General features: G+C 54.3%; 1 protein-coding gene across 6 annotated transcripts in view; it reads left to right on the top strand.

Annotated features, from left to right (window-relative positions):
* The first annotated feature begins 5,433 nt into the window (after positions 1-5,433).
* The window catches only part of ADAMTS10 (ADAM metallopeptidase with thrombospondin type 1 motif 10), a 30,507-nt gene continuing 8,334 nt past the window's right edge, over positions 5,434-27,606 (top strand). For 2 of the 6 annotated variants that reach the window (XM_024351989.3, XM_024351993.3), the window contains exons 1-16: positions 8,028-10,526; positions 10,791-11,137; positions 12,242-12,398; positions 14,984-15,201; positions 18,860-18,943; positions 19,045-19,190; positions 19,588-19,631; positions 19,761-19,866; positions 19,954-20,100; positions 20,270-20,411; positions 23,317-23,424; positions 24,102-24,247; positions 24,342-24,405; positions 26,211-26,313; positions 26,617-26,750; positions 26,837-26,960. In XM_024351989.3, coding sequence (XP_024207757.1) covers positions 10,268-10,526; positions 10,791-11,137; positions 12,242-12,398; positions 14,984-15,201; positions 18,860-18,943; positions 19,045-19,190; positions 19,588-19,631; positions 19,761-19,866; positions 19,954-20,100; positions 20,270-20,411; positions 23,317-23,424; positions 24,102-24,247; positions 24,342-24,405; positions 26,211-26,313; positions 26,617-26,750; positions 26,837-26,960 — 2,329 coding nt within the window. In that variant the 5' untranslated portion in view covers positions 8,028-10,267. The other 4 variants (XM_024351990.2, XM_024351992.3, XM_024351991.3 and 1 more) reach the window with 4 other exon arrangements.

Raw genomic sequence — 27,606 nt, 5'->3', positions numbered from 1 at the left:
TCGCCATCACCATCATTATCACCATTATCATTGCTTCTTTTTTTTTTTTTTTTTTTTTTGAGACGGAATCTCAATCTGTCACCCAGGCTGGAGTGCAGTGGCGCGACCTTGGCTCACTGAAACCTCCGCCTCCCGGGTTCAATCGATTCTCTCGCTTCAGCCTCCTGAGTAGCTGGGATTACTGAATAGCTGGGATTACAGGTGCACACCATCACGCCCATCTAATTTTTGTATTTTTAGTAGACACGGGGTTTCACCATGTTAGGCAGGCTGGTCTCAAACTCCTGACCTCGTGATTCGCTCGCCTCGGCCTTCCAAAGTGCTGGGATTACAGATTACAGGCGTGAGCCACCGCGCCCTGCCGATTATCATTACTTCTATTTTCCTAGTTCCTACTTTCCAAGGGCAACAATGGCGTTCCATTGCGCCCTCCTGTGGCAGAGCTGCAGTACTGCAGTACTGCATCCCTAGGCACAACCACTCCGGGTTCTAAAGGTTGCAAAGAATCTGAAAAACAATTTTTTCTTTTAAGTCAGTCCAGGCTGGTTTAAATAAAAAGAGAATGGGCACAGGAACCTTGCAGTTACTGTGCACTCCTCCTAGAACGCCTTCACCCTCACACTGCCTTTTTTTTTTTTTTTTTTGAGACAGGGTCTCACTGTCCCCCAGGCTGGAGTACAGCGGCACCTTCACGGCTCACTGCAACCTCGAATTCCCTGGCTCAAGTGATCCTCCCGCCTCAGCCTCCCAAGTAGCTGGGACTACAGGTACGCATCACCATGCACAGCTAATTTTTTTTTTCCAGTAACAGGCTCTCTTTCTTAACATTCAAACCACAACGTCATTGTCACCTCTTCTGAGAGCCCTTTTATTTACTAGTGAGCCTATTTATTCAACGGTGGGCACTAACTGTGGGTGAGACCCTGCTAGGCACCAAGGATACTGCTGTGGACCACACAGATGAAAACCCCTTCCCTCACGGAGCTGGCATTCCAGTGGGAGACACAGGAAGTCAGCAGATATAAGTATTCCATAGAGTATGTCCAGTAGTGACTCACACTAAGAGTAAAATAAATCAGGGAGTGGGAAAGGAAGCCCGTTGGGGTGTCATGTTGAAGTGAGGGGATCAGTGCAGACCTCCCTAAGGAAACGATGTTTGAGTCAAAACTTGAAAGATGGCCAGGTGCAGTGGCTCACGCTTATAATCCCAGCACATTGGGAGGCTGAGGCAGGCAGATCACTTGAGGTCAGGAGTTCGAGACCAGCCTGGCCAACATGGCAAAATCCCATCTCTACTAAAAATACAAAAATTAGCCAGGCGTGGTGGCGTGCGCCTATAATCCCAGCTACTCAAGAGGCTGAGGCAGGAGAATCGCTTGAACCCAGAAGGCAGAGGTTGCAGTGAGCTGAGATCGTGCCACTGCACTCCACTGAGATCACGCCACTGCACTCCAGCCTGGGTGACAGATCAAGACTCTGTTGCAGAAACAAAAAAAAAATTTTCAAAGACAAAACAGAGCTGGCCATGGAATAAGGGGGTTGGGGAGGGAGGGTGTTCCAGGCACAGGGAACAGCAAGTGCAAAGGCCTTGAGGCAGGACAGTGACCTTTGTGGGATGGAGATTGTTGTTCCTGGCCATGTCCCCAGTACCTGGATCAGCACCTGATACAATATAGTGCTCAATAAAGAGTGTGACTGGATTAAAGCCCATCTATGGGCTTCAGGAACAGCTTGCTCAGGGCTCAAATGATGATGGCCCCAGGGCCATTACTCTCCCCCATCTGCTCCATCTGGTGACTTCGTTCTTTTTTTTTTTTTTTTTTTTACTTAACTTTTTTTTTCTTTTTTTTTTTTTTTTAGAAAGAGTCTCACTCCATCACCCAGGCAGAAGTGCAGTGGCCCAATCTCAGCTCACTGCAACCTCCACCTCCTGGACTCAAGCCTCCCACCTCAGCCTCCCGAGTAGCTGGGACCACAGGCATGCACCACTACGCCCTGGCTATTTCTCTGTATTTTTTAATAGAGATGGGCTCTTGCCATGTTGTCCAGGCTGGTCTCAAACTCCTGAGCTCAAGCGATCCACCTGCCTTGGCCTCCCAAAGTGCTGGGATTACAAGAGTGAACCCACATTCTCAGCTGGCTTCATTCTTATAAGAGGCCTCCCTCTGTTGTCTAAGATAGGGACTCAGCTACAAATCCATCCCACTCAAGACACAGAAGTCAGGCCAGACTTGTTGGCTCACAGCTGTAAATCCCAGCAGTTTGGGAAGCCGGGGCAGGGAGATTGCTTGAGGCCAGGAGTTCAAGACCAACCTGGACAACAGAGAGAGACCCTGTCTCTACAATTTGAGGCCAGGCACAGTGGCTCACACCTGTAATCCCAACACTTTAGAAGGCTGAGGTGGGCGGATCACTTAAGGCCAGGAGTTCAAGACCAGCCTGGCCAACATGGCAAAGCCCCATCTCTACTAAAAATACAAAAATTAGCCGGGCGTGGGCGGCTTGTGCCTGTAATCCCAGCTACTTGGGAGGCTGAGGCAGGAGAATCGCTTGAATCCAGGAGGTGGAAGTTGCAGTGAGCCGAGATCGCGCCACTGCACTCCAGCCTGGGCAACAGAGCGAGACTCCGTCTCAAAAAAAAAAAAAAAGAACTTAATCGGGCATGGTGGCTCACATGTGTGGTCCCAGATACTCAGGAAGCTGAGGCAGAAGGATCATCTGAGCTCAGGAGTTCGAGGCTGCAGTGTGCTATCATCATACCACCTCACTCTAGCCTGGGCAACAGAGCAAGATCTTGTCTCAAAAGAAAAAGACAGAAAAGGGCCGGGTGTGGTGGCTCACACCTGTAATCCCAGCACTTTGGGAGGCCGAGGCAGGCAGATCACAAGGTCAGGAGTTTGAGACCAGCCTGGCCAACATGGCAAAATCCCATCTCTACTAAAAATACAAAAATTAGCCAGGCGTGGTGGCACATGCCTGTAGTCCCAGCTACTCGGGAGGCAGAGGCAGGAGAATTGCTTGAACCCAGGAGGCAGAGGTTGTGGTCAGCCGAGATCGCGCCATTGCACTCCAGCCTGAGCAACAGAGCGAGACTGCATCTCAAAAAAAAAAAAAAAAAAAAGGAAAAAGAAAAAGACACAAAAGTTTGTTTCCCAAGACTCATCACAAATGCCTCAACACAGCTCACTGGAGGCTTCAGATGGGGAAGGTGCATCCCCTAAACAATCGGCCAGGCCCTAGAGGACCACATGCCCTCGAGGAAAAAAAGAGACCCCCCCACCCCAGGGAAGTCTGGGGCTGTGGTGGGAAGTAGTGGGTGTAGAACTGTCAAAGTTTCACAGAGTAATTATAATGAGAGGTTTCACAGCTAGGAGTGCCAGAACCTAGGAGCGCCTGGCTCAAAGCAACCCTGAAATTCCCAGTGTGGTCTGGAAACCACCCATCCTTAAGAGGAGGGACAGGTGGGCTGGGCGCAGTGGCTCATGCCTGTAATCCAAGCACTTTGGGAGGTCAAGGTGGTCGGATCACTTGAGGTCAGGAGTTCAAGACTGGCCTGGCCAACATGGTAAAACCTCATCTCTACTAAAAATACAATTAGCCGAGCATGGTGGCAGGTGCCTGTAATCCCAGCTACTCGGGAGGCTGGGGCTGGAGAATTGCTTGAACCCGGGAGGCGGAGGTTGCAGTGAGCCAGGATCACACCACCACACTCCAGCCTGGGCAACACAGCAAGACTCCATCTCAAAAAAAAAAGTAGGGACAGGTGGCTGGACCAGTCACTAGGCTAACAGTGGGAGCCTTTAGTATCTACAGCAAAGAAAGGAAGCCACCACCTCTTTGATGGAGAAAGAGGGCCCCACAGGTAGTAGAAGAACAGCTAACAGAGGCCAGAAATGGCTGACTTAGACTCGTTCCTCAAATGGGGGCCCGAGAGGCCCTGGTGGGAAGGAGGGAGTGTGGGGAGCAAACAGGAGGGTGGGGGCTGCACCTCTGGTCTAGCCTGGAGTCCCAGGAGGTTGGGGTAAGGTAGTGTGGTGGGAACTCCAGGAGTCTGGTATTTATGCAGCACCTGCTGTATGCGTGAGTAATGACATGTCATTCCAAGTTCAAAAGGAAAAATTCCGAGTTGGGAAGCTGCCCTCCTGGTCTCAGCTGTGTCCCTGGAACCCAGCACATAACAACAAATCTTTGCTGCAGAATGAAACCCCTCCTCCACCCCCTACTCCAGCCCTGGGAAAGCTGTTATTACCCCCACTGTGTGGATGAGTAAACCCAGACTCAGACAAAGCCAAGGCCAAGGCTCTGCCCAGCTCCCTGGGGGGGGCGTTCCTGGGAAATGCCTGCAATTGTGAGGCCTGGGGGTCACCGCCCTTCCCTGGAACCAGGCACTGTACCAGGCGCCTGGGATTCAAATCCCAGCCCTGCCCCAACCATCCAGGTCCTCCTCATTCACACATTCGTTCATTTTATGGAGCGAGACCCAGAGTGACCAAGACCAAGAGGACTCCGGTTCCAACAGAATTTTCACTCTCCCCATCTCTGTGGCCTCAGTTTCCTCATCTGTGAAATGGGACCAGCTGGGCCTACGTCACCACAAAGGAGTTAAGGCACAGAGACCAAGGCCAGGCCCAGGACCGATCAAACCCCCCTGAGAGCTCGGAGAGGGCGGGGCCGAGCTGGGACTTATTTCCCGCCCCGGGCACCGTGCCTGGCACACGGGAGGCGCCCAATAAATGCTTGTTTGAGCCAGGCCCAGCCCTCAATAAATAACAGCTGTTGTTGATGCCGCAGAGGCTGGCGAGGAAGTGGGCTCTCCCCTCCCCAACCCCAGCATCTCATGCTCCCATCCCCCCTCCCGCCCCATTCCTTACCCCCCTCCATTCCTTCCCGTGGCCCCCAACCCAACTCAGCCCCTTCCTCCAGGCCCCCACCTCCCCCCACCCCACTCAGCCCCTCCTCAAGGGCCCCACCTCCCCCCACCTCACTCAGCCCCTTCCTCCAGGCCTCCATCTCCCCCTACCCCTTCCCATTCAAACTTCCCCCTCCCCCAACCTCTCCCTTCTCCTCTTCCTCCCTTTCCCCGAACCCCCACCCACCCAATTCTGCCTCCATCCCCATCCCCCACCTGATTCTTTCTCCCCTCCCCCGCCCATTCTCCCCGCCGCCACTCGATTTCTCCCGCTTCGTCCCCTCCCCGCCCCCCGCGGTTCCCCAGCCCCCTCCCCCGCGGCGGGGGCGCTGGTCCCGGGCGGGGCGGCCCGAGTTCCCGGGTCCCTGGCTGGGGTCCAGCCCGCGGCCCAGGCCGGGCGGCGGCGGGCGGGCGGGGTTTCTGGCCGCGCGCGGTTTGGGGGTTTTTTTATAACCCTGGCAGGCGGCTCAGGAAGTGCCTTCCCCGCGCCCCCTCCCCCGGCCACGCCGCCGCGCTCGCTCGCTCCCTCCCTTCCTGCGCGCGCGGGGCGGCGAGACAGCGGCGGCGACGGCGCGGAGGCCCCGGGCGCGGCGCAGGTAGCGGCGCGGGCGGGGGGCCCGGGGGTGCGTGACTCAGTGGGACTTTGTGTGTCCGCATCGGGCTGTGAGGGCGTGGGGCTGTGGTGCCCTGGATGGGGGAGGGCATCCCGCTGTGCGACTCCGGTCGGTGCCTGAGGTCCCCAAGTGCGCGCGCCACTGATCACGCCCGGGGTTGCCGTGGGTTTGTTTGCGCTGTGTGTGTGTGTGTGTGCGTGTGTCCGTCCACGTAGGGGCAGAGTGGTTGTGCATTACATGTGTGTGTCAGTGCCTGGGGATGAGTCTCTTGTGTGTCTGTGTGTTTGGACAGTGTGTGCGCATAGGGGTTTGCTATGTGCGCGCAGATCTGGAGGCGAGTGTGTGTGTGTCTGGGTTTGTGTGTGTGTCCCCAAGCATGTGTGCGTTTGTCTCTGAGCGTGATGAGTGTGTAAATACCTGTGTGTGTGTGTGTCTGGTGTGGGGGGGTGTCTAGGTCTGTGGGACTTGTGAGTTTGTCTCTGGTTTGGTGTGAGCATGCAAATGAGTGTGTATGTGTCAGCGTGTAGGCCTGTGTGTCTGTCTCCTTGGGTTGTCTGTGTATGTATGTGTGTGTTTCTGTTTGTGTAGGCCCCGGGTGCGTGTATTTGTGTGTCCGCGTGTTTCTCTGTCTTGTCCCGTGTGTGCGCGTGTAAACGAGTGTGTGTTTACACATGTCTGGGAGTGTGTGGTTGTGTGTCTCCATGTGTCTCCGGGTGTGTGAGTGTGCACTGAGCCTGTCGGCGTGTGTGTCTGCGGTGGAGGCGTCCTGCGTCTTTTGTGGGTCTACAGTGCCCGAGCGCCGGTCTCTGGTTGCGCGGGGTGTGTGTGTCGCTGCCAGTGTGTGTTTGTGTGTCTGGGTGTGGGAGTGGCGCCGCCCACTTCCCCTGAGTTGGTCAGTGAGGCCACAGCCGTCTGTCTCAGGGTGTCTCCAGCGGTCGGGCTCAGGGCCTTTAATTAGCGGCCGGTTGTGGGGGACCAGCCCGGGCGCCGGCCCCCTCCTCCCGCAGGCCCCGGCTGGGCCTTTGTCTGCTCTCAGGCAGGGACTGCCTCCTGCCAGCCCGGCCAGATGTGCAGCCGGGAGGAGGCCGGCAGGCTGGGGCCTCTGCCTGGGGAGACGCGGCCTTGGCCTCCACGGGGGACCGTCCGTCGGCCCTGTCCCCGCAGCCTGGCCGGAGAGGTTTGGGTGTGGAGCTTAGGGTCCCTTCAGGATCCCCGGGATGGGATGGGATGGGACAGAGCCTCTGTTTCTAAGCCATTTCCATTTCCCGGAGGCATTTCCTCCTCCAGGCCTGGCACCCTCCCCCACGCTGGCCACCTCCCTCCTGCCTTCGGGGAGGAGGGGCTGGAGGAATGGCCAGGCCTGGGTACACACACACACACACACACACACAGGGTCACACACACTCACAAGCCATAATGCACATGCAGTCACACGCTCACAGTCACACACAGGGTCACACACACTCACATACATGCTGTAATGTACATGCAGTCACACACACACGCCACAGTGCAGATCCCTCACTGACATCCTGTTGGCCACCACCGTCTCTGTCCCTGAGCCTCTCTCAAGCTTCATCTTTGGCCCCACACCCACTGCCTTGTTCATGTCCCCCCACCACCCGGTGCCCTGGGCTGTGTCACACCTCGACACCACCCTGTGGGCTGGACCCCCAGCTCAGATGCCTGTGAGCCTTCTGCAGACCCCCCTCCTCCCCCTACCCCATACACTGTGCACAGGTGAGTCCCCTTCCCCTGTCCTCACCCCCTATGCTGGGTCCTTCCACAATGTCCCAAGCCTTGTCCCTCACACCCCACCTGAGCCCAAAGCACAGAAGGGGGTGTGAGGGTTTTGGGAGGAGCGCCTCACTTCAGAGGACAATGATGAGGACTGAGGGTCTTAGGGGGACCGGGACAGACCCAAAGACCATCTAGACAAGACCAGAGAGAGCCCCTGAAGGAGGAGGATGGGGCACCAGGCCTGGCAGTGCAAGAACAGGAGAGGAGGGAGGGAGCCAATGGGAGAAAGGGGTGAGGTCCCTGCTTCACTTGCAATGAGAATGTTCCTACCTTTCAGGGGTGGCTCAGGGCAGGAGCGGGGGTCAGAGGTGCCCAACCAGGAAGGGCCTTGATCTGGGAGTTGGTTGACACTTCCAAAGAAGGAATAGGAAAGAAGAAGCAAGAAGAGAGGGAGAGGGAGAGGAGGTGGGTTTTTGTTGGAGGGGGTTCATTAGGAACAGAAGAAAGAAGAAGTCTAAGAGGAAGTTCTCCAGGGGCAGAGAGAGGGTCAGAATTTCCTCAGTGATCCCTCAACTACAGACCCAGCTCAGTGCTGAAGACCAGCCCGGCTCCTCCTCTTTGACCCCTCCCTGCCCAGGCTCCAAAGAAGAAACCAAGGCCCAGAGAGGGAGGCCCAGGTGCAGGGAGCAGGCGAGGGAAGGATCCATACAGGGGCCCAACACTACTCCACCAACCGAAGCCCCCAAAAGGTAAAAAAAAATAAAATAAAAAGGAGAGAGAGGCCAGGTGCTGTGGCTCACGGCTATAATCCCAGCACTTTGGGAGGCCAAGGCAGGCTGATCATGAGGTCAAGAGATCGAGACCATCCTGGCCAACATAGTGAAACCCCGTCTCTCCTAAAAATACAAAAATTAGCTGGGCATGGTGGCGCACACCTGTAGTCCCAGCTACTCGGGAGGCTGAAGCAGGAGAATCGCTTGAACCCGAGAGACAGAGGTTGCAGTGAGCAGAGATCACACCACTGCACTCCAGCCTGGCGACAGAGTGAGACTCCGTCTCAAAAAAAAAAAAAAAGAGAGAGAGAGAACAACAACAGAAGGAATGGACATTAGCCCAGCTAAAGAGTGCAATGGGGGTCACAGAATATCTGTGAGTGAGCTCCCCGTCACTAGAGGGATCCAAGCAGAAGTGGGGAATGTGGGCTTCTTGGTCCATCAGCAACTTGGCAAAAACCTGGCTCCCTCCCTTGGGGCTGAACTGCCCTGTTTGGGGATTGACTCTCAGACTTGGACTCTCAGACTTGGCTGGGCTGCAAAGAAAACAAGACTCTGTGATTAAGGGATTTTGCACAGAGGAGGAGGAGGGTGGAGACAGCAGGGTGGGGGAAGAGGGTTTGGCACAGGGTGGTGGCCCAAAGTGGTGTCTGCGGCAGGCTGGCCTGGGGCAGATGCTGGAGAGACTCAGACCTGCGGGGCGGGCTGGCTTGGAGCCTTGAAAGAATCTGAATAGAGGACGGGGTCGGAAACACAGGGTGGAGGAGAGGCCTGGGAGGTGGGAGTGAATAGTGCTACCCAGTGCAGAGAATCCAAAGATGGCCCAAGACAGTGGGTGCGTGGGTAGGCATATGAAAGTCTGCAGGACTGGAATACTAGCCTTAGCTTTAAAAATTTGGCTTGAATGGTGCTACCCATTTCAGAGAATCCAAAGACAGGGCCCAGGACAGTAGATGCATGGGTGGGAGCCTTAGCTCTAATCTGACTTGAAAATTCACACTGACCAGCCCAGCCTTCAAGTGCCTCTGATGCCAGCCTCCCCTTGCTCTCCTGCACCCACCCTGTCTGGGCTCATGCCAGGCTCTACTCCACCTCCAGGCCTTTGACCTTGCTGTTTCCCCTCCCAGTGCACCTTTGCCTGTCTCTTCACACCATTGATTTCTTATGCTTTGAACGTCTGCTTCCCAGTCTCCCCATTGATACCTTCTAGAGAACATGTCACAATCTGAACTATTCTCCATTCACTTGACTGTCATCTGTCGCTCCTAAGAGATGGAACCCCACAGGGCTAGGGCAAGTAGGGATTGCTATCCTTAGCATGCCTGGCTGTCATGCCCCCGTCCACCCTCCACCGGAGGCTATAACCCAATGAATGAACCCAGGTTCTACCACTTTCTAGCAATGTGACCCACGACAAACTCTATCACTCCTGAGTCTATTTCCTCATCTATAAAAAGATGAGGGATATGAGTGTGATGCGAGGTCAGGAGTTCGAGACCAGCCTGGCCAACATGGTGAAACCCCATCTCTACTAAAAATACAAAAATGTAGCTGGGCGTGTTGATGCGTGCCTGTAATCCCAGCTACTCAGGAGGCTGAGGCGGGAGAATCAAATGAACCTGGGAGGCGGGGGTTGCAGTGAGCCGCGATTGCGCCATTGCACTCCAGCCTGGGCCACATAGTGAGACTCCATCTCAAAAAAAAAAGCGTGATGACCATGACTTCTCAGTTATTTTGGAAATGAAATATGGTGGGCTGGGTGCAGTGGCTCATGCTTGTAATCCCAGTGCTTTGGGAGGCTGAGGTGAAAGGATCCCTTGAGGCCAGGAGTTCAAGATCAGCCTGGGCAACAAAGTGAGACCCCCGTCTCTCCAAAAAAACAAAAACATTAGCCAGGTGTGGTGGCTTGCACCTGCAATCTCAGCTACTTGGGAGGCTGAAGCAGGAGGATTATTTGAGCCCAGGCAGTGGAGGCTGCAGTGAGCTATGATCACAACACTGCACTCCATCCTAGGTGACAGAGCAACGCCCTCTCTAACAAAAGAACAGAAATGCAGTGGTGTGAAAACTAGGGCCAGTAGCTGGCACATAGGAGATACTCCCAGCATCCCAGTCCCTGTCTGTCCTCTTGTAGGAGTGTAGGAAGGATTGGAAGGGGAGGTGGGGAGAGGGGAGTGGCTGAGTGAGAAAATGCATTCAGAATCTTCAGAGTCAGGTGAAAAGCTTTGGCCATGATTGGCCTTGGCATTGGTTGTGCTGGACAGCGGGACCAGGCGCCCCCTTACCTGGCTCCCCCCTCCCAGGAGCCCGGTGATGCTGCGAAGGCTGTGAACGGGGGAGGCGGCACTGTGGGGGCTGCCGGCAGCCGGGGCTGGGGAGAGACATGTGGACACGTGGCCTCTATGGCTCCCGCCTGCCAGATCCTCCGCTGGGCCCTCGCCCTGGGGCTGGGCCTCATGTTCGAGGTCACGCACGCCTTCCGGTCTCAAGGTAGGGGAAGTCTGGTGGTGGCGGTGGGGAGGGAGCGAAAAATGTAAGAGACCAGTTGGGCTCCAACAGAAAGAGGCATCAGGGGGCTGGGATGGGGGTCAATGGGGGAAGGCCCTGGGGTCAATAGGCGGGAGCCTTGCAGCCAACTCCCTGGATTTCGGGGGTCAGTGAGGCCAGCATCACTTGCTCCAGCAGCCTAACAGCCAGGACACAGGGGTCCACTAAGACCAGGGCCCACCCCAGGCCTCTGACCCTCACCCACAGATGAGTTCCTGTCCAGTCTGGAGAGCTATGAGATCGCCTTCCCCACCCGCGTGGACCACAACGGGGCACTGCTGGCCTTCTCGCCGCCTCCTCCCCGGAGGCAGCGCCGGGGCACGGGGGCCACAGCCGAGTCCCGCCTCTTCTACAAAGTGGCCTCGCCCAGCACCCACTTCCTGCTGAACCTGACCCGCAGCTCCCGTCTACTGGCAGGGCATGTCTCCGTGGAGTACTGGACACGGGAGGGCCTGGCCTGGCAGAGGGCGGCCCGGCCCCACTGCCTCTACGCTGGTCACCTGCAGGGCCAGGCCAGCAGCTCCCATGTGGCCATCAGCACCTGTGGAGGCCTGGTGAGCTGAGGATTCTGGAAAGCAGGGGGAAATGCCCATAAGTTTGGAAGTTAAGAAAAACACTTCTACATAGAGGGCAGAGAAGGAATGATAGTGGGACATTTTTTAAGTGTTTTGAGCGAATCAGTGCTTTGGGGATGCAGCTAAAGCAGTACTTAAAGGAAAATGTATAGCCTTAGGTAAGGCTGAAAATTAATAAGCTGAACATCAATCTCAAAAAATTCGAGGCTGGGCATGGTGACTTACGCCTGTAGTCCTGGCATTTTGGGAGGGTGAGGTGGGCAGATCACTTGAGGTCAGGAGTTCGAGACCAGCCTGGCCAACATGGTGAAACCCCATCTCTACTAAAAATACATATAAAAATTAGCCAGGCATGGTGGTATGTGTATGTAATCCTAGCTACTCAGGAGGCTGAGGTGGGAGAATCAGTTGAACTCAGGAGGGGGAGGTCTCAGTGAACCGAGATCACAACACTGCCCTCCAGCCTGGGCGACAGAACAAGACCCTGACTCTTTAAATATATATATTTTTTTTATATTTATAAATATATATAATATATAATTATATATGTGTATGTGTATGTATACACATACATACTAGACACATACACACATATATAATTTTAAAATAAAAAGAAATTAGAGGCTGAGCATGCTGACTCATGCTTTTAATCTTAGCACTTTGGGAGGCCGAGGCAGGAGGATCACTTGAGGCCAGGAATTCGAGACCAGCCTGGGCAACATAGTGGAACCCCATCTCTATGAAAAATAAATTAAAAATTTTTTTAATTAGCCAAACATATTGGTGTGCTCCTATAGTCCCAGCTCCTTGGGAGGCTGAGGCAGGAGGATCGCTTGAGCCCAGGAAGTTGAGGATGCAGTGAGCTACGATTGCACCACTGCACTCCAGCCTGGATGACAGAGTAAGACCTTGTCTCCAAAAGAAGAAATAAATAAATAAATAAATAGCATGGACACTAATTACCTATGCCAAAAAAAAAAAAGAAATAGCAAAATAAACCTGATAAGAATGAAATCATAAAGACAGAGAGAAGGTCCCAGAACCTGATCCTGAGAGCTTTCTATCCCACTTCTCAAAACCCAGCACGGCCTGATTGTGGCAGACGAGGAAGAGTACCTGATTGAGCCCCTGCACGGTGGGCCCAAGGGTTCTCGGGGCCCGGAGGAAAGTGGACCACATGTGGTGTACAAGCGTTCCTCTCTGCGTCACCCCCACCTGGACACAGCCTGTGGAGTGAGAGGTACATCGGTCTTTCTGGGGATGGGCAGAGGGCTACACAGTATCTTTCCCTTGAGGCAGCAGTGTCTTTTTATCCAGAAAGTCAGCAGGCAGTTATGTGAGGGGAAGAATGGAGCTGCTGAGAAGGGGACACAGTGATATAATTACGGAGTTCCGGCTGGGTGCAGTGGCTCACACCTATAATCCCAGCACCTTGGGAGGCCGAGGTGGGCGGATCACCTGAGGTCAGGAGTTCAAGACCAGCCTGACCAACATGGCGAAACCCCATCTCTACTAAAAATACAAAATTAGCCGGGCGTGGTGGCGCATGCCTGTCATCCCAGCTACTCAGGAGGCTGAGGCAGGAGAATCACTTGAACCCGGGAGGCAGAGGTTGCAGTGAGCAGAGATCGCGCCATTGCACCCCAGCCTGGGTGACACAGCAAGACCCCGTGTCAAAAAGAAAAAATAGGGAGTTCTATCCAGGGGACAGCAGAGACATATCCTCAGACAGCAAACCAGTGGATCTATGGAATAATCTTATCCCTGCTATAGTCACCTAGCCCAGCACTGAGTAAGACAGCCAGAAAGGTGTTCAGGTATAAAACCATTCCTTCTCTAGGATTATCATCTGATCAGACAGTTAGACAGTGTGGTGGTTGTATCAGATACTCCAGCAGTTATACAGCCAAAAGGCCAGATTTACGATCAGACTGGTAGGAGGATGGTTGTACAATCAGGCATTTAAGAAATGAGAGAGGAGGAAAGCTATACACCAACAAAATACTTACCAACACAATCGTACTGCTAGGAAACCAGGTCAGTTCGGGCATGGTGGCTCACACCTGTAATCCTAGCACTTTGTGAAGTTGAGGCGGGAAAATCACTTGAGCCCAGGAGTTTGAGAACAGCATGGGCAACATAGTGAGACACTATCTCAACCAAAAATAGAAAAAATAAGCCAGGTGTGGTGGTGTGCTCCTGTAGTCCCAGCTACTTGAGAGGCTGAGGCAGGAGGATCACTTGAGCCGGGGAGATTGAGGCTCCAATGAGCCTTGATCACACTACTGCACTCCAGCGTGGGCAACAGAGCAAGATCCTGTTTCAAAATATATATACAGAAAGTCAGGGTCAGGCACGGTGTCTCACGCCTATAATCCCAGCATTTTGGGAGGCCGAGATGGGCAGATCACTTGAGGTCAGGAGATTGAGATCAGCCTGGCCAACATGGCGAAACCCCGTCTTTACTAAAAATACAAAAAAGTTAGCCAGGCGTGGTGGCACACACCTGTAATTCCAGCTACTTGGGAGGCTAAGGCAGGAGAATCGCTTGAACCCGGGAGGTAGAGGTTGCGGTGAGTTGAGATTTCACCATTGCACTCCAGCCTGGGCGACAGAGTGAGGCTCCGTCTCAAAAAAGAAAATCAGATGAATGTTAGATGGAAAAGCAGAACAGTGTGATATTGAATTAAGTATATAATCAGATACTCTATGAGTAGGATGCTGTGGTAGACATACAGCCACAGTCAGCAGTACAGACAGAAAAAAGGTGGATGACGTACGATGTCACAGTTGGGTGGTCCATGAGACCATCTGGTTGTAGTACATCAGGCAGTATGATTGTTCTAACTGCAGTGCATTGCAGTTAGAACTAACTGATCTAATTGGGCAGTGCGTTGATTGGAAAGTTGCTCAGCTAGAAGGACAACACATTGTCCAAGCACACAGTTCAAATTGCAAAACAGGCTGGTTCACACCATTCCATTCAGGCAGTGGAATTGTCAGTGGATTGTACAATCATGCTGGTCATCATGGGACAGTGATTCAACCAACCAGCTTAGCTGTGGGACAGTCATGCAAGTGTTCAGTTGGACATTTGGGCAGCGGGGCAGGCTGGTAGCTGAACAGGTTGGCAAACAGGCAGTGGAACAGCCATACAACCAACAGTGGGAGAAGTCAGACTGTTATTCAACTCAACAGTTTGGCAGAGGGACAGTGACATCATGGTAGACTACAATATTCTCAGGTAGTAGGACATTGACAAAAAAAAGAGATGGTACCGCCAAGATGCCCTATAGACAAAACAATGAGGCAGCCGGGCACAGTGGCTCAAACCTGTAATCCCAGCACTTTGGGAGGCTGAGACGGGCGGATCACTTGAGGTCAGGAGTTCGAGACCAGCCTGGCCAACATGGTGACATGCAGTCTCAATTAAAAATACAAAAATTAGCCAGGCATAATGGCACATGCCTGTCATCCCAGCTACTCAGGAGGCTGAGGCAGGAGAATTGCTTGAACCTGGGAGGCGGAGGTTGCAGTGAGCCAAGATCGCACCACTGCAGTCCAGCCCGGGTGACAGAATGAGACTCCGTCTCAAAAAAAAAAAAAAAGAATAAGAAAAACGATGAGGTGTTTGGCAGCCCATTGGGCAGACAGACCATCACACAGGTAGCTGGACAACAAGAGAAGGCAGCAGAATGACCAGAAATTGTCTGTCCAGACTGTTGGGTAGAGAGGTAGCCAGTCAGAGGTTGGACAAGACAGTTGTCAGGCAGCTCTGCGTCCCACCAGCAGGGCAGGGCTTAATTGCTCTACTGGGTTCCCCAGATGAGAAACCGTGGAAAGGGCGGCCATGGTGGCTGCGGACCTTGAAGCCACCGCCTGCCAGGCCCCTGGGGAATGAAACAGAGCGTGGCCAGCCAGGCCTGAAGCGATCGGTCAGCCGAGAGCGCTACGTGGAGACCCTGGTGGTGGCTGACAAGATGATGGTGGCCTATCACGGGCGCCGGGATGTGGAGCAGTATGTCCTGGCCATCATGAACATTGTAAGTGCCTTCCCCTCCCTGGGCACGCAGCCCTGAGGACTTGGAGCCAGCCTGCAGTGTTAGGCAAGGGGGTGGCTACCATCCCACCCCAATCCCTGACGTGGGGACAGGGGTAGAAATGAAGGTTGCAGGCCGTGCGCGGTGGCTCACACCTGTAATCCCAGCACTTCAGGAGGCCGAGGCGGGCAGATCACGAGGTCAGGAGATTGAGACCATCCTGGCTAACACGGTGAAACCCCATCTCTACTAAAAATACAAAAAATTAGCCGGGTGTGGTGGCGGGCGCCTGTAGTCCCAGCTACTCGGGAGGCCGAGGCAGGAGAATGGCGTGAACCTGGGAGGCAGAGCTTGCAGTGAGCCGAGATCACGCCGCTGCACTCCAGCCTAGGCGACAGAGCGAGACTCTGTCAAAAAAAAAAAAAAAAAAGAAAGAAAGAAAAGAAAAGAAAGACAGACAGACAGAAAGAAAGAGAAAAGAAAGAAAGAGAGAGGAAGGAAGGAAGGAAGGAAGGAAGGAAGGTAGGTAGGTTGGTTGCATATGGCAATGAACGAGGAGGAGAAAGAGCATAAGCACAGTGACTAGATGCAGAGGTGCCCTGGGGCAGAGGGAACCTGCTTGGGCTTAAATTTCCATTCTGCCACTTTTTAACTATCTGCCTTTGAGCAAGTTACTTCACCTCTCTGCCTTGTCTTACCTATCTGTAAAATGGGCATAATTGTGGTACCTACTTTATAAAGCTAAGGTAGATCCAGTGCATTCATAAAGCATGTAGAACAGTTCTTGGCATGCAGTAGGTGGCATATAAGTGTTTGCTCTGTGTAAAAATACACACAGGCTGGGCACAGTGGCTCATGCCCAAGGTGGGCAGATCACTTGAGGTCAGGAATTCAAGACCAGCCTGGCTAGCATGGTGAAACCCCGTCTCTACTAAAAAATACAAAACATCAGCCGGGCATGGTGGCGGGCACCTGTAATCCCAGCTACTCAGGAGGCTGAGGCAGGAGAATCGCTTGAACCAGGGAGGTGGAGGTTGTAGTGAGCCGAGATCACGCCACTGTGCTCCAGCCTGGGCAACAGAGCAAGACTCTGTCTCAAAAAAAATAAAAACATAAGTACACAGCAGCCTGGGAAACATAGTGAAATCCCGTCTCTACAAAACATTTAAAAATTAGCGGAGCGTGGTGGCACACGCCTGTAGTCCCAGCTACTCAGGAAGCTGAGGCAGGAGGATCACTTGAGCCCAGGAGTTTGAGATGCAGTGGGTTATAATCCTTGTCATTCATTCATTCATAAATAAATAAATAAATCGCAGTAGGCTGGGCACGGTGGCTCACGCCTGTAATCCCAGCACTTTGGGAGGCCAAGGTGGGTGGATCACCTGAGGCCAGGAGTTCAAGACCAGCCTGGCTAACATGGTGAAACCCCGTCTCTACTAAAAATACAAAAATTAGCTGAGCGTAGTGGTGGGCACCTGTAATCCCAGCTACTTGGGAGGCTGAGACAGGAGAATCGCTTGAACCCGGGAGGCAGAGGTTGCAGTGAGCCAAGATCGCACCATTGCACTCTAGCCTGGGCAACAAGAGGGAAATTCCGTCTCAAAATAGATAGATAGATAGATAGATAGATAGATAGATAGATAGATAGATAGATGATAGATAAGTAGCTCACAGGTACTCGTTGAGGTTAGCAGTACACACACAGGCACACATCTGTATTCACGCAGCATTCTTGCACAAGCACCTACTTATAAATTCCTACAGGCTGACCTCCCCGACCCACCTTCAGATATAGTCCATTTCCATCCTAGATCTCAGGCGAGATTCTTGACCTCTCTAAGCCTCAGCGTACCACTGTATCAAATGGAGATATAATGGTAGCTACCCTAGAGAGTAAGGATTGGTGGGAGGGAAGCCAGGTAGGCTATTTGGCACATAGTAAGGACTTGATGAATGGTGCTCTTGTTTCACTGAAGCAAAAGGGAAAACAAAAAGTTTAGCACACAGGCAGAGGGTCCAAAATGTTGTGTAGTGTCGTCTCTGATGGCCCTCAGTTGTGCCTGAGCCTGGCCTCTCTCCCTAGGGCTTTCAGAATTTCCTGGGGGTTTCCAGCCCGGTGCAGTGGCTCACGCCTGTAATCCCAACACTTTGGGAGGCCGAGGCGGGTGGATCACCTGAGGTCGGGAGTTCGAGACAAGCCTGGCCAACATGGTGAAACCCTGTCTCTACTAAAAATACAAAAATCAGCTGGGCGTGGTGGCGGGCACCTGTAGTCCCAGCTACTCCGGAGGCTGAGGCAGGAGAATCGCTTGAACCTGGGAGGTGGAGGTGAGTGAGCCAAGATTGCGCCACTGCACTCCAGCCTGGGCAACAGAGTGAGACTCCATCTCCAAAAAAAAAAAAAAAAAAATTCTGGGGATTTCCAGACAGGGAAATGATTACCCAGGGTTCCAAGATCCCTGCACAGCCTGGCCTCTGTCTTCTGTGCCAGCTCATCCCTGGGGCTGCTTCCTCCTTTCCTCTGACCACTGTCTCCAGAGCCTCCTGCCCTCACAGTTTTACTTTCCTGTGGTGATGGGCAAATTGGTACCTTCAGACAGCTGTGGAATGAACCCAGACATGTATATCCCTCAGGTCGCCTCTGGACAAAGACGCCTGAGGCAGTCAGGGGGGTAAGCAGGGGTTGGGGGACAAGTAGATAAGCTGAGCTTGGAGGAGTCTGAAAGAAATGTTCTGGTAAGCAATCCAGACTTGAGTCTCACTTCTGACAGCTACCAGCTGTGTCCTAACCTCTCTTTGCATGTCTCCTCATCTGTAAATTGGGGATGATAATAGCACCTGTTGATGAAAAGACTGATGCATGGCCAGGCATGGTGGCTCACACCTGTGATCCCAGCACTGTGCCAGGCCAGGACAGGAGGATCGCTTGAGGTCAGGAGTTCAAGACCAGCCTGGCCAACATGGTGAAACCCAGTCTCTACTAAACATACAAAAATTAGGCGGGCATGGCTGGGCACGGTGGCTCACGCCTGTAATCCCAGCTACTCGGGAGGCTGAGGCAGGAGAATCGCTTGAACCCAGGAGGCGGAGGTTGCAGTGAGCTGAGATCACACCATTGTACTCCACCCTGGACAAAAAGAGCAAAACTCTGTCTCAAAAAAAAAAAAAAAAAATTAAGTGGGCATAGTGATGTGCGCCTATAGTCTCAGCTACTTGGGAGGCTGAAGCAGTAGAATCATTTGAACCTGGGAAGTGGAGGTTACAGTGAGCTGAGATTGCACCACAGCACTGCAGCCTGGGCAACAGAGCAAGACTCCATCTCAAAAAACAACAACAACAAATAGTAACAACAGCAAATATTACCTATTCATGAAAAGACTGATGCATGGCTGGGCGTGGTGGCTCACACCTGTAATCCCAGCCCTATGGGAGGCCAGGCAGGAGGATCACTTGAGGTCAGGAGTTCAAGACCAGCCTGAGCAACATACCAAGACCTCCATCTTTAACAACAACAACAACAAAAAACCCTAATAGCAGGTTTAGCCTAAGACCTGACACAGTAGGTGCCTGATGAAAGCAAGCTGTTATCATTGTTTTTGCTTTTCATTTTCTACCCTGGGCTCCTCTTAAGACTCGGTCTCTCTTGTTTCTTGGAGGTCAGGTTGCCAAACTTTTCCAGGACTCGAGTCTGGGAAGCACCGTTAACATCCTCGTAACTCGCCTCATCCTGCTCACGGAGGACCAGGTGCGGGGGGCTCCCTCCCCTTCCCCTTCCCCTTCATACCAGCATGTCCTGCCGTCCCCTGGGTGGTGGGTGCCCACGCATTTCCCTCTGTCCATCCCCAGCCCACTCTGGAGATCACCCACCATGCCGGGAAGTCCCTGGACAGCTTCTGTAAGTGGCAGAAATCCATCGTGAACCACAGCGGCCATGGCAATGCCATTCCAGAGAACGGTGTGGCTAACCATGACACAGCAGTGCTCATCACACGGTGAGGGGACAGGAGAGGTCTAGGACTGGGGCTGAGAAAACAGGTGGTCCAGGGAACCGTGAGAGTCCAAACAGAGACCACTTCTGCTGGGGTCAGGAGGAGCAGAGAAGTTTGGGCCGCCCATGAGGGAGCCAGGGATGGGGAGGGGCTGCTTGAGAATAATGAGTAAGGGAGGTTTGGGACCATTTGGGCACCGATGCCCTCATTCACTTATTCTCCCACTCATGCATGCATGCATTCATTCATTCATGTGGTCAGTCACTCCTGTATGCAGCTTCAGGTGAGAGGCAGATGGCACCTCCAAGGCAGGACTCAACCCCCAGAGCTGGGCATGGTGGCATCAGCAGGGCTTAGGGAGACAGCCCAGCCCCCTCACTGACCCTGTCTCCTTTTACAGCTATGACATCTGCATCTACAAGAACAAACCCTGCGGCACACTAGGTACCCGAGCCCCGTAGGTTTCAGGCGCCTATGAAGGCAGTGGGCTGGGGTGAGACCTGGCAGGTGGATGGGGCCAGCCAGCACCGTCCTGAGCCTCCCAGCCCCATCCCCACATGTCCGTCTTCCCAGGCCTGGCCCCAGTGGGCGGAATGTGTGAGCGCGAGAGAAGCTGCAGCGTCAATGAGGACATTGGCCTGGCCACAGCGTTCACCATTGCCCACGAGATCGGGCACACGTGAGGCCAGGGCACACAAGAGGGGGAGGAGGGGAGGAGCTGGGCGGGTCCCTCAGCGCCCGGCAGAGCCGACACCCCTTTCCCCAGATTCGGCATGAACCATGACGGCGTGGGAAACAGCTGTGGGGCCCGTGGTCAGGACCCAGCCAAGCTCATGGCTGCCCACATTACCATGAAGACCAACCCATTCGTGTGGTCATCCTGCAGCCGTGACTACATCACCAGCTTTCTAGAGTGAGGATGCACCTGGGTGTCCCTCAGAGCGGGTCACACTCATGGTGGGGCAGGATACACGGGAGACGATAGAAATCAGGGATGCTCCCTGGGACCCCCGTCCAGCTGAGGCTCCTGAGCTCTTGATTTGCAGCCACCTAGCATGACAGTTGCTTTTCTCTCGAGGCAGCTCGGGCCTGGGGCTCTGCCTGAACAACCGGCCCCCCAGACAGGACTTTGTGTACCCGACAGTGGCACCGGGCCAAGCCTACGATGCAGATGAGCAATGCCGCTTTCAGCATGGAGTCAAATCGCGTCAGTGTAAATACGGGGTAGAGAGAGCCTTCCTGCTTTCCTTCCTGGGAGGGGAGGGGGCCACTGGGGCTGGGGGAGGGAACTCCACCAGGGCACCCACCTGGGAAGTGAGGGGGTGGGAGAACCAGGAAGGGGGGTGAGGTGAGCCCCCATGGTGACCTGGGAGGACAGAGGTGCATGGAGTGTGCAAAATGTCCTAAGCAATCAGACAGTGCTTGGGAACAAAAATGGGATCACCTGCTTCTCCAGACCCCTGATTTGAGGGCTGGGCTGGGGGGCCAGCTTCTGTCTGGCACATCACACCCCCTGTGGGCTACAGCAGGATCAAAGTCTCAAGACCTCTCACGGGGCAGTTTTTAACTAAACATCCAGTCCTGACGGAAATAATTTCCCTGGGGATGAGCCATCTTTCCTACTTGGCAAAGAACTAGACAGAACCTTCCAGGGACTCCCTGTCTGGAGGAGCTCTGAGCCTCCTGACCTCTCCCCACCCTTTCCTGAGGTTTAGATTCCCAAAGCCCCATTCGTGCATAGAGAAGGGCATTGGGGGGCAGGAGGTTCCACTCCCAGCTCCCCCCAGGAAGCTGAAGACCTGCTAGCTTCCTGCTTCAGCCACCAAGGTTCAGCCAGGATCTGCTCCTCCTCTGCCCACCTGCCTCGATTCCCTAAATGCACCCCTAAGCTCCTCACAGTCTCAGCCCTAGGGGCCCAGGCTCAGCCCCAGTTCTTCACACTATCACAACTCAAAGGATCAGAGTTTTTGTGATGCCATGTTAATGCAAAGCAGAAGGCAAGCAGCTGCCAAATTGCCCTCCCTTCATTCCACTGCAAGACAGAGACAAACCCTGGAACAATTTCTATTTCACTGACATTCCACCCTTGACACCCCCCAACACCCTAACTTAGCTGGTAACTGCAGCACCCTCTAAGGAATTCCTAAAGAATTCTGAAGCTACTCCTCAACATCTGCTGTGACCCAGGTGTCCTAACAATGCTAATGGTGTCTGACATTTACTGAGCTCTCACTATGGGCTAAGCATGTGCTGTGTGTCACTATCTAAACTCCTGACAATCCTGCTAGCCCCCACGTTACAGAGGAAGGGACTGAGCCATAGCATAGGGAGGATGACTTGTCCAAGGCCACAGTTTGAGACCATGACAGAGCTGGGATTTAAATCCAGGTCTCTCATGACTCTCTAAATTTTACAAAGGGGCAGGGGAGGGGAGGAGCTGTCAAAATATCAAGCTTGGGCTGGCACCGGCTATATGTTGAATTGAGCCTTCCTTTTAGTTTTTGAAGGAACATCTTTCAGGCCATCTTGGCAAAGGGGGATTTATTTACTAAATGTGAACTGGTTAATATATGTAAAGGGTTCAGCCTGGTGCCTGGTCCAGAGATAGTGGTGGTCATTGTTACCCCATAATGGCATTGGTGCAAGTCCTTTCTTATCTATCCTGTCACGTGCCTCATAGCCATTTATATAGGCAAGACAGGCATTAGGCTGCCCATCTTGTAGATGAGTAAACTGAGGCCCAGAGAGGGGAAATATATTGCAAGTCGGTAGCAGAATTGAGGTCTCTGCACAACTCAAATATGCCACAGTGCCTCCTTGTGGAGAGGAGGACAAAAGCAGAGCTGAAATCATTATCTTGAAGAGGTGTCAGAAGTGGGATTGCGACAGGACTGATGTGATATTTTTAGATATGGCCAGGAGGACACAGTCTGAGTTTTTAGCTGAGAAATGTCCTCTATAAGGCAGAAGGCAGAGATTCTAGAGGACCTTTGAGGGAGAATGTATTTGAGAACAACTCTTCCAGCTTCTCACATATGTACAGGTATCTCTCAGGGGCTGACCTAGGAAGGGTCCTTTCCTGTGGCCATTGATCGATCCAGTCCCACATCTGGAAAGCTTACAAGAATTGGGTTCAAAGCAGGGATTACACTTGATAATTACAGAAGGACCACCTACTTCTTAGAGGAAAGACACTGGGAGGTTGCTTAGGATGTGGGCCAAGAGGGTCAGAGAGGACCACCTACTTCTTAGAGGAAAGACGCTGGGAGGTTGCTTAGGATGTGGGCCAAGAGGGTCAGAGATTTTGCTTCACCTGAACTCACTGGGGCTTCTCCAGGGATATTAACCTGGACTTTAAGAGTCAGAGTGAGTCCCTGGGACTAGTTCAGCCCATCCAGGATTCAGACGGGAAGAAGGTGGGGCTGATTTTTCACCTGGAGAAAGAGAGGCATGTCCCACACAGACCTAACTCGGCATTGTCCCCTCCCAAACTCCCACCCCTCCACATAGCTTAAAAGTGTTGGGGGCTTCTCCAGTTTAGATGGGGGAACAAAGAGAACCAACAGCTGGAAAAAACTAGAGATGAGGCCGTTGGCCTAGTCATCATCCAGGCCGATTTCTCAGAACCACCACTTTCTCTTCGGCTACTTTGCCCATCCTATAAAAGAACCCCAAATCCTTCCTGTTCATTCCTCAGCAGTTCCCAAGTTTCCTTCCAGAAACTCAGAAGGCACCAGGAACTGAATTGCAAAGTTCGTTAGAGCACAGACTCTGAATTAAAGAGCTGGGTTAAACTCCAGGCTATTCCCTTAGTAGCTGTGTGACCTCTAGCAAGTGACCTTACCTGGCTGAAGCTTGGTTTTCTCCCAGTAAGATGGGGTAGTACTGCCTAAAGAGGTATATGGCATGTATAAAGTGCTCCATAAATGGAGCTTATTGGCAGAGTATAAGTCACAGGCCATGCCCCGCAAGGGGATGCACGAAGACCCACCGCGAGCCAGGAAGGGAGCACGGGGCTCTCTGCTCTGGGACCGGCAGTGAGCCGGACATCTGGGTCCTCCCAAGCCGGGCGGGCTGCCCCAGGGAGGAAGGGAGGGGGGCGAGCCTGAGCGGGCACCTCGGCCCGCAGGAGGTCTGCAGCGAGCTGTGGTGTCTGAGCAAGAGCAACCGGTGCATCACCAACAGCATCCCGGCCGCCGAGGGCACGCTGTGCCAGACGCACACCATCGACAAGGGGGTGAGCGCCGGCCAGGGCCCCCAACCGGGCCACGCCCCCTGAGCCACCTTCCGCGTTGGCCACGCCTACCCGCCTGTCCTTCGGCCTATTATCTGCTCCCTCCCACATTGGCCACGCCCGCCATCTGTGCTCCCTCGGCTGTGGCCACGCCTACTGCTTGCTCCTTCCCGCGTTGGCCACGCCCACCGCCTATGCGTCCCTTGGTTCTGGCCACGCCTACTGTTTAACGCCCTCCCGCGTTGGCCACGCCCACCGTGTGATGATTCCCACGGCTCTGGCCTCGCCTACTGTTTGCTCTCTCCCTCATTGGCCACGCCCATCCCCTGTGCTGCCCTCGGCTCTGGCCACGCCTACTGCCTGTAGACCTCCCCTCCCCAGCCTGAAGCCACGCCCCACCTCGTCTCCACGCTTATCGTGGTCCTGTCTACACCCCTCCCCGTTAAGCACCCTGTGCTCAGGCCACGCCTCTCGCTTGTACCTTGTCTGTCTCCCAGACCACTCTCCTACGTAACCTGACTCTGTTCGCATGTTCAGACCCCGCCTCTGCCCATCCCCTTCCAGCCCCATCCCGGAGAGGCTGATATCTCTCTGGCTGGGGCCTGGAGTGGGGAACGGTGCATGGGGCCGGCGAGTGTCCTCCGGGCTGGACTCACTCCTTCCTGTCTCCCCCCACTCAGTGGTGCTACAAACGGGTCTGTGTCCCCTTTGGGTCGCGCCCAGAGGGTGTGGACGGAGCCTGGGGGCCGTGGACTCCGTGGGGCGACTGCAGCCGGACCTGTGGCGGCGGCGTGTCCTCTTCTAGCCGTCACTGCGACAGCCCCAGGTCAGCCCTCAGGACCCCCACCCGGGAGGGCAGCGCGACCCCTGCCCCCATCGCCCCCTGCCTCATCCCTCTCCTATCCCACCACCCTTTCCAGGCCAACCATCGGGGGCAAGTACTGTCTGGGTGAGAGAAGGCGGCACCGCTCCTGCAACACGGATGTGAGTTCCCCCAAACCCCTTGAGGGGTGGAGGGAGGAAGCATTAAAAACAGCTATCAGAGGCCGGGCACCGTGGCTCACGCCTGTAATCCCAACACTTTGGGAGGCCAAGGCAGGCGGATCACGAGGTCAGGAGATCGAGACCATCCTGGCTAACATAGTGAAACCCCGTCTCTACTAAAAATACAAAAATTAGCTGGGCGTGGTGGCAGGCGCCTGTAATCCCAGCTACTCGGGAGGCTGAGGCAGGAGAATCGCTTGAACCCGGGAGGCGGAGGCTGCAGTGAGCCGAGATCGCACTACTGCACTCCAGCCTGGGTGACAGAGCGAAACTCCATCTCAAAAAAAAAACAAAAACGCTATCAGAGTGCTTCATCCAGGCACCTGCTGCCTCCTAGGGAACCTGCAGCCGCCACCCCTCTCTTCCCTCCTCTCCCTGACCCCCACCACCTTCTCATCCCCAACCCCTCCTCCTTAAAGACCTGGCTCCTTCCAGCTCTCTTTTCCTCCTACATTTAGACTACAAGCCCCCACCTTGAAATCACTGCTTGGCCCTCACAACCCCCTACCATCCAGTCTCTCCCCTCCCTTTACAGCCCAACTTCCCCCGAAGAGTCCTACCCCTGCCTTCTGTCATCCCTCAAAGTTGTAGCTGAAGCTTCCTCTCACCAAACCCAGTGACAGGTGTCTGTCCTCTGCTTGTGCCCTCAGCTGACCTGCAACCACCAGTGAGCAGTGAGAAGTTTACTGGGGAGGGGGTGTTTTAGAGGGCAGTGAGAGCTTTGGACTTTTCAGCCTCCCAGCTGGGGGGAACCAGGTCTTCAGAGAATCCACATGCTGGCACTTTCTATAAACCCTGATCCCTTCCAGACCTTCTCTCTCAAGAAAGACTCCATGTGGCCAGGTGCAGTGGCTCACGCCTATAATCCCAGCACTTTGGGAGGCTGAGGCAGGCAGATCACCTGAGGTCAGGAGTTCGAGACCATCCTGGCCAACATGGCAAAACCCCATCTCTACTAAAAATACAAAAATTAGGCTGGATGCAGTGGCTCATGCCTGCAATCCCAGCACTTTGGAAGGCTGAGGCGGGTCGATCACCTGAGGTCAGGAGTTCGAGACCAGCCTGGCTAACATGGTGAAACCCCGTCTCTACTAAAAATACAAAAAATTTGCCAGGCATGGTGGCATGCGCCTGTAGTCCCAGCTACTTGGGAGGCTGAGGCAGGAGAATCACTTGAATCCAGGAAGCAGAGGTTGCAATGAGCCGAGATTGTGTCACTGCACTCCAACTAGGGCAACGAGAGCGAAACTCTGTCTAAAAATAAATAAATAAATAAATAAATAAATAATGCAAAAATTAGCCAGGCATAGTGGCATGCACCTGTAATCCCAGCTACTCGGGAGGCTGAGGCAGAAGAATTGCTTGAACCCAGGAGATGGAGGTTGCAATGAGCTAAGATCATGCACTGTACTCCAGCCTGGGCGACAGAGTGAGATTCTGTCTCAAAAAAAAAAAAAAATGCAAGCAAGCAAGAAAGATTCCATAGCCTGGAACCAGAAACCCAGGTGTGTCCTGCCCAGCTCACCCTCAGACCTCTAATGAGGGATCCAGTCCTATCCCAGATGTGTCTACACGCCCAGCCCAGGCTACCTTCCAGGCCTAGTCTCACGCAGACCACCACAGCCTCCTCCCTGGCCTCCCTGCCTCTAGCCTCCCTCCTCCAGCCCATCTTTCTCTGAGCACCCCTTTTCTGACTCCATCCCCCCAAGCCTGGCCTCCCTCCATCTCTCCTCTCCTGCCCCCAGGACTGTCCCCCTGGCTCCCAGGACTTCAGAGAAGTGCAGTGTTCTGAATTTGACAGCATCCCTTTCCGTGGGAAATTCTACACGTGGAAAACGTACCGGGGAGGTGAGTGTGGGACTCCGAAGGCTGTGGGGCCATGAAGGGCAGCCGTGGGAGTGTCCAGCAGCAGGTGGATGAATGCAGCATCCCGGGGTCTGCCCTGAGCCCTGTCCCCACCCAAGGAGACAGAGTACCTGGGATACGGTACCATGGGGGTTCAACGTGACGCTGGGAGCCCCCACTCCCTCTGCCCAAGCTGCCCTTCCTCTTGGGTCTGGGGTCTGTCCCTCTTGGCCTCACTCCCCCAGGGAGCGAGCAAAGAGTTCCGGGGTGGCCTGGCCCGTGGTGTGACGGGGCCGTGCCCCCCAGGGGGCGTGAAGGCCTGCTCGCTCACGTGCCTAGCGGAAGGCTTCAACTTCTACACGGAGAGGGCGGCAGCCGTGGTGGACGGGACACCCTGCCGTCCAGACACGGTGGACATTTGCGTCAGTGGCGAATGCAAGGTGGAGGGGACTCCCAGGCAGGTGGAGAGGGGATGGGGAGCGGGGGTGGGTTAGGGGGTTGCCTCACTCACGCCTTCTCCACGCAGCACGTGGGCTGCGACCGAGTCCTGGGCTCCGACCTGCGGGAGGACAAGTGCCGAGTGTGTGGCGGTGACGGCAGTGCCTGCGAGACAATCGAGGGCGTCTTCAGCCCAGCCTCACCTGGGGCAGGTGAGAGTCTCCAGCTTCCCTCCCACACTCCCTGCATGGGCCAGCTGACTGCGGGTGGAACTGATCCCAGTGCAGTAGCTGAGATCACTAACTCCTCAGACCCCAGGGGCCCCGTGGAGTGTCAGGAGGCCCCAAAAGTCCTGGGGGCTCAGCCAGGTGAAGTGGCTCAAGCCTATAATCCCATCGCTTTTGGAGGCCGAGGCAGGATGATCACTTGAGGCCAGGAGTTTGAGACCAGCCTGGCCAACATGGTAAAACCCTGTTTCTACTAAAAATACAAAAATTAGCTGGGCGTGGTGGCGAGCACCTGTAATCCCAGCTACTCAGGAAGCTGAGGCACGAGAACTGCTTGAACCTGGGAGGTGGAGGTTGCAGTGAGCCGAGATCACACCACTGCACTCCAGTCTGGGCGACAGAGCGAGGCTCTGTCTCAAAAAAAAAAAGAGTGTCTCAGGAGATGGGAGCCCGAATCTGTCTCCTCTGCCTCCTGGAGGAGCTCGTGCCACGTCTGGGTGGAAGCAAGCGTCACTTTCCATCCTCTGTGAGCCAGAGGAGCTGCGAGAATGAATGTTCTGTGCTAGCAGGGAAAGGCTTACTACGGGAGGGGATATTCAGAGAGTGTAGAAAGCACCTTTTCCAGCTTGGG

Source organism: Pan troglodytes, chromosome 20, assembly GCF_028858775.2.
Source record: "Pan troglodytes isolate AG18354 chromosome 20, NHGRI_mPanTro3-v2.0_pri, whole genome shotgun sequence".
Lineage (NCBI taxonomy): Eukaryota > Metazoa > Chordata > Mammalia > Primates > Hominidae > Pan > Pan troglodytes.
Note: the sequence above shows the minus strand (reverse complement) of the source record. Positions and strands in the feature narration are given on the sequence as shown.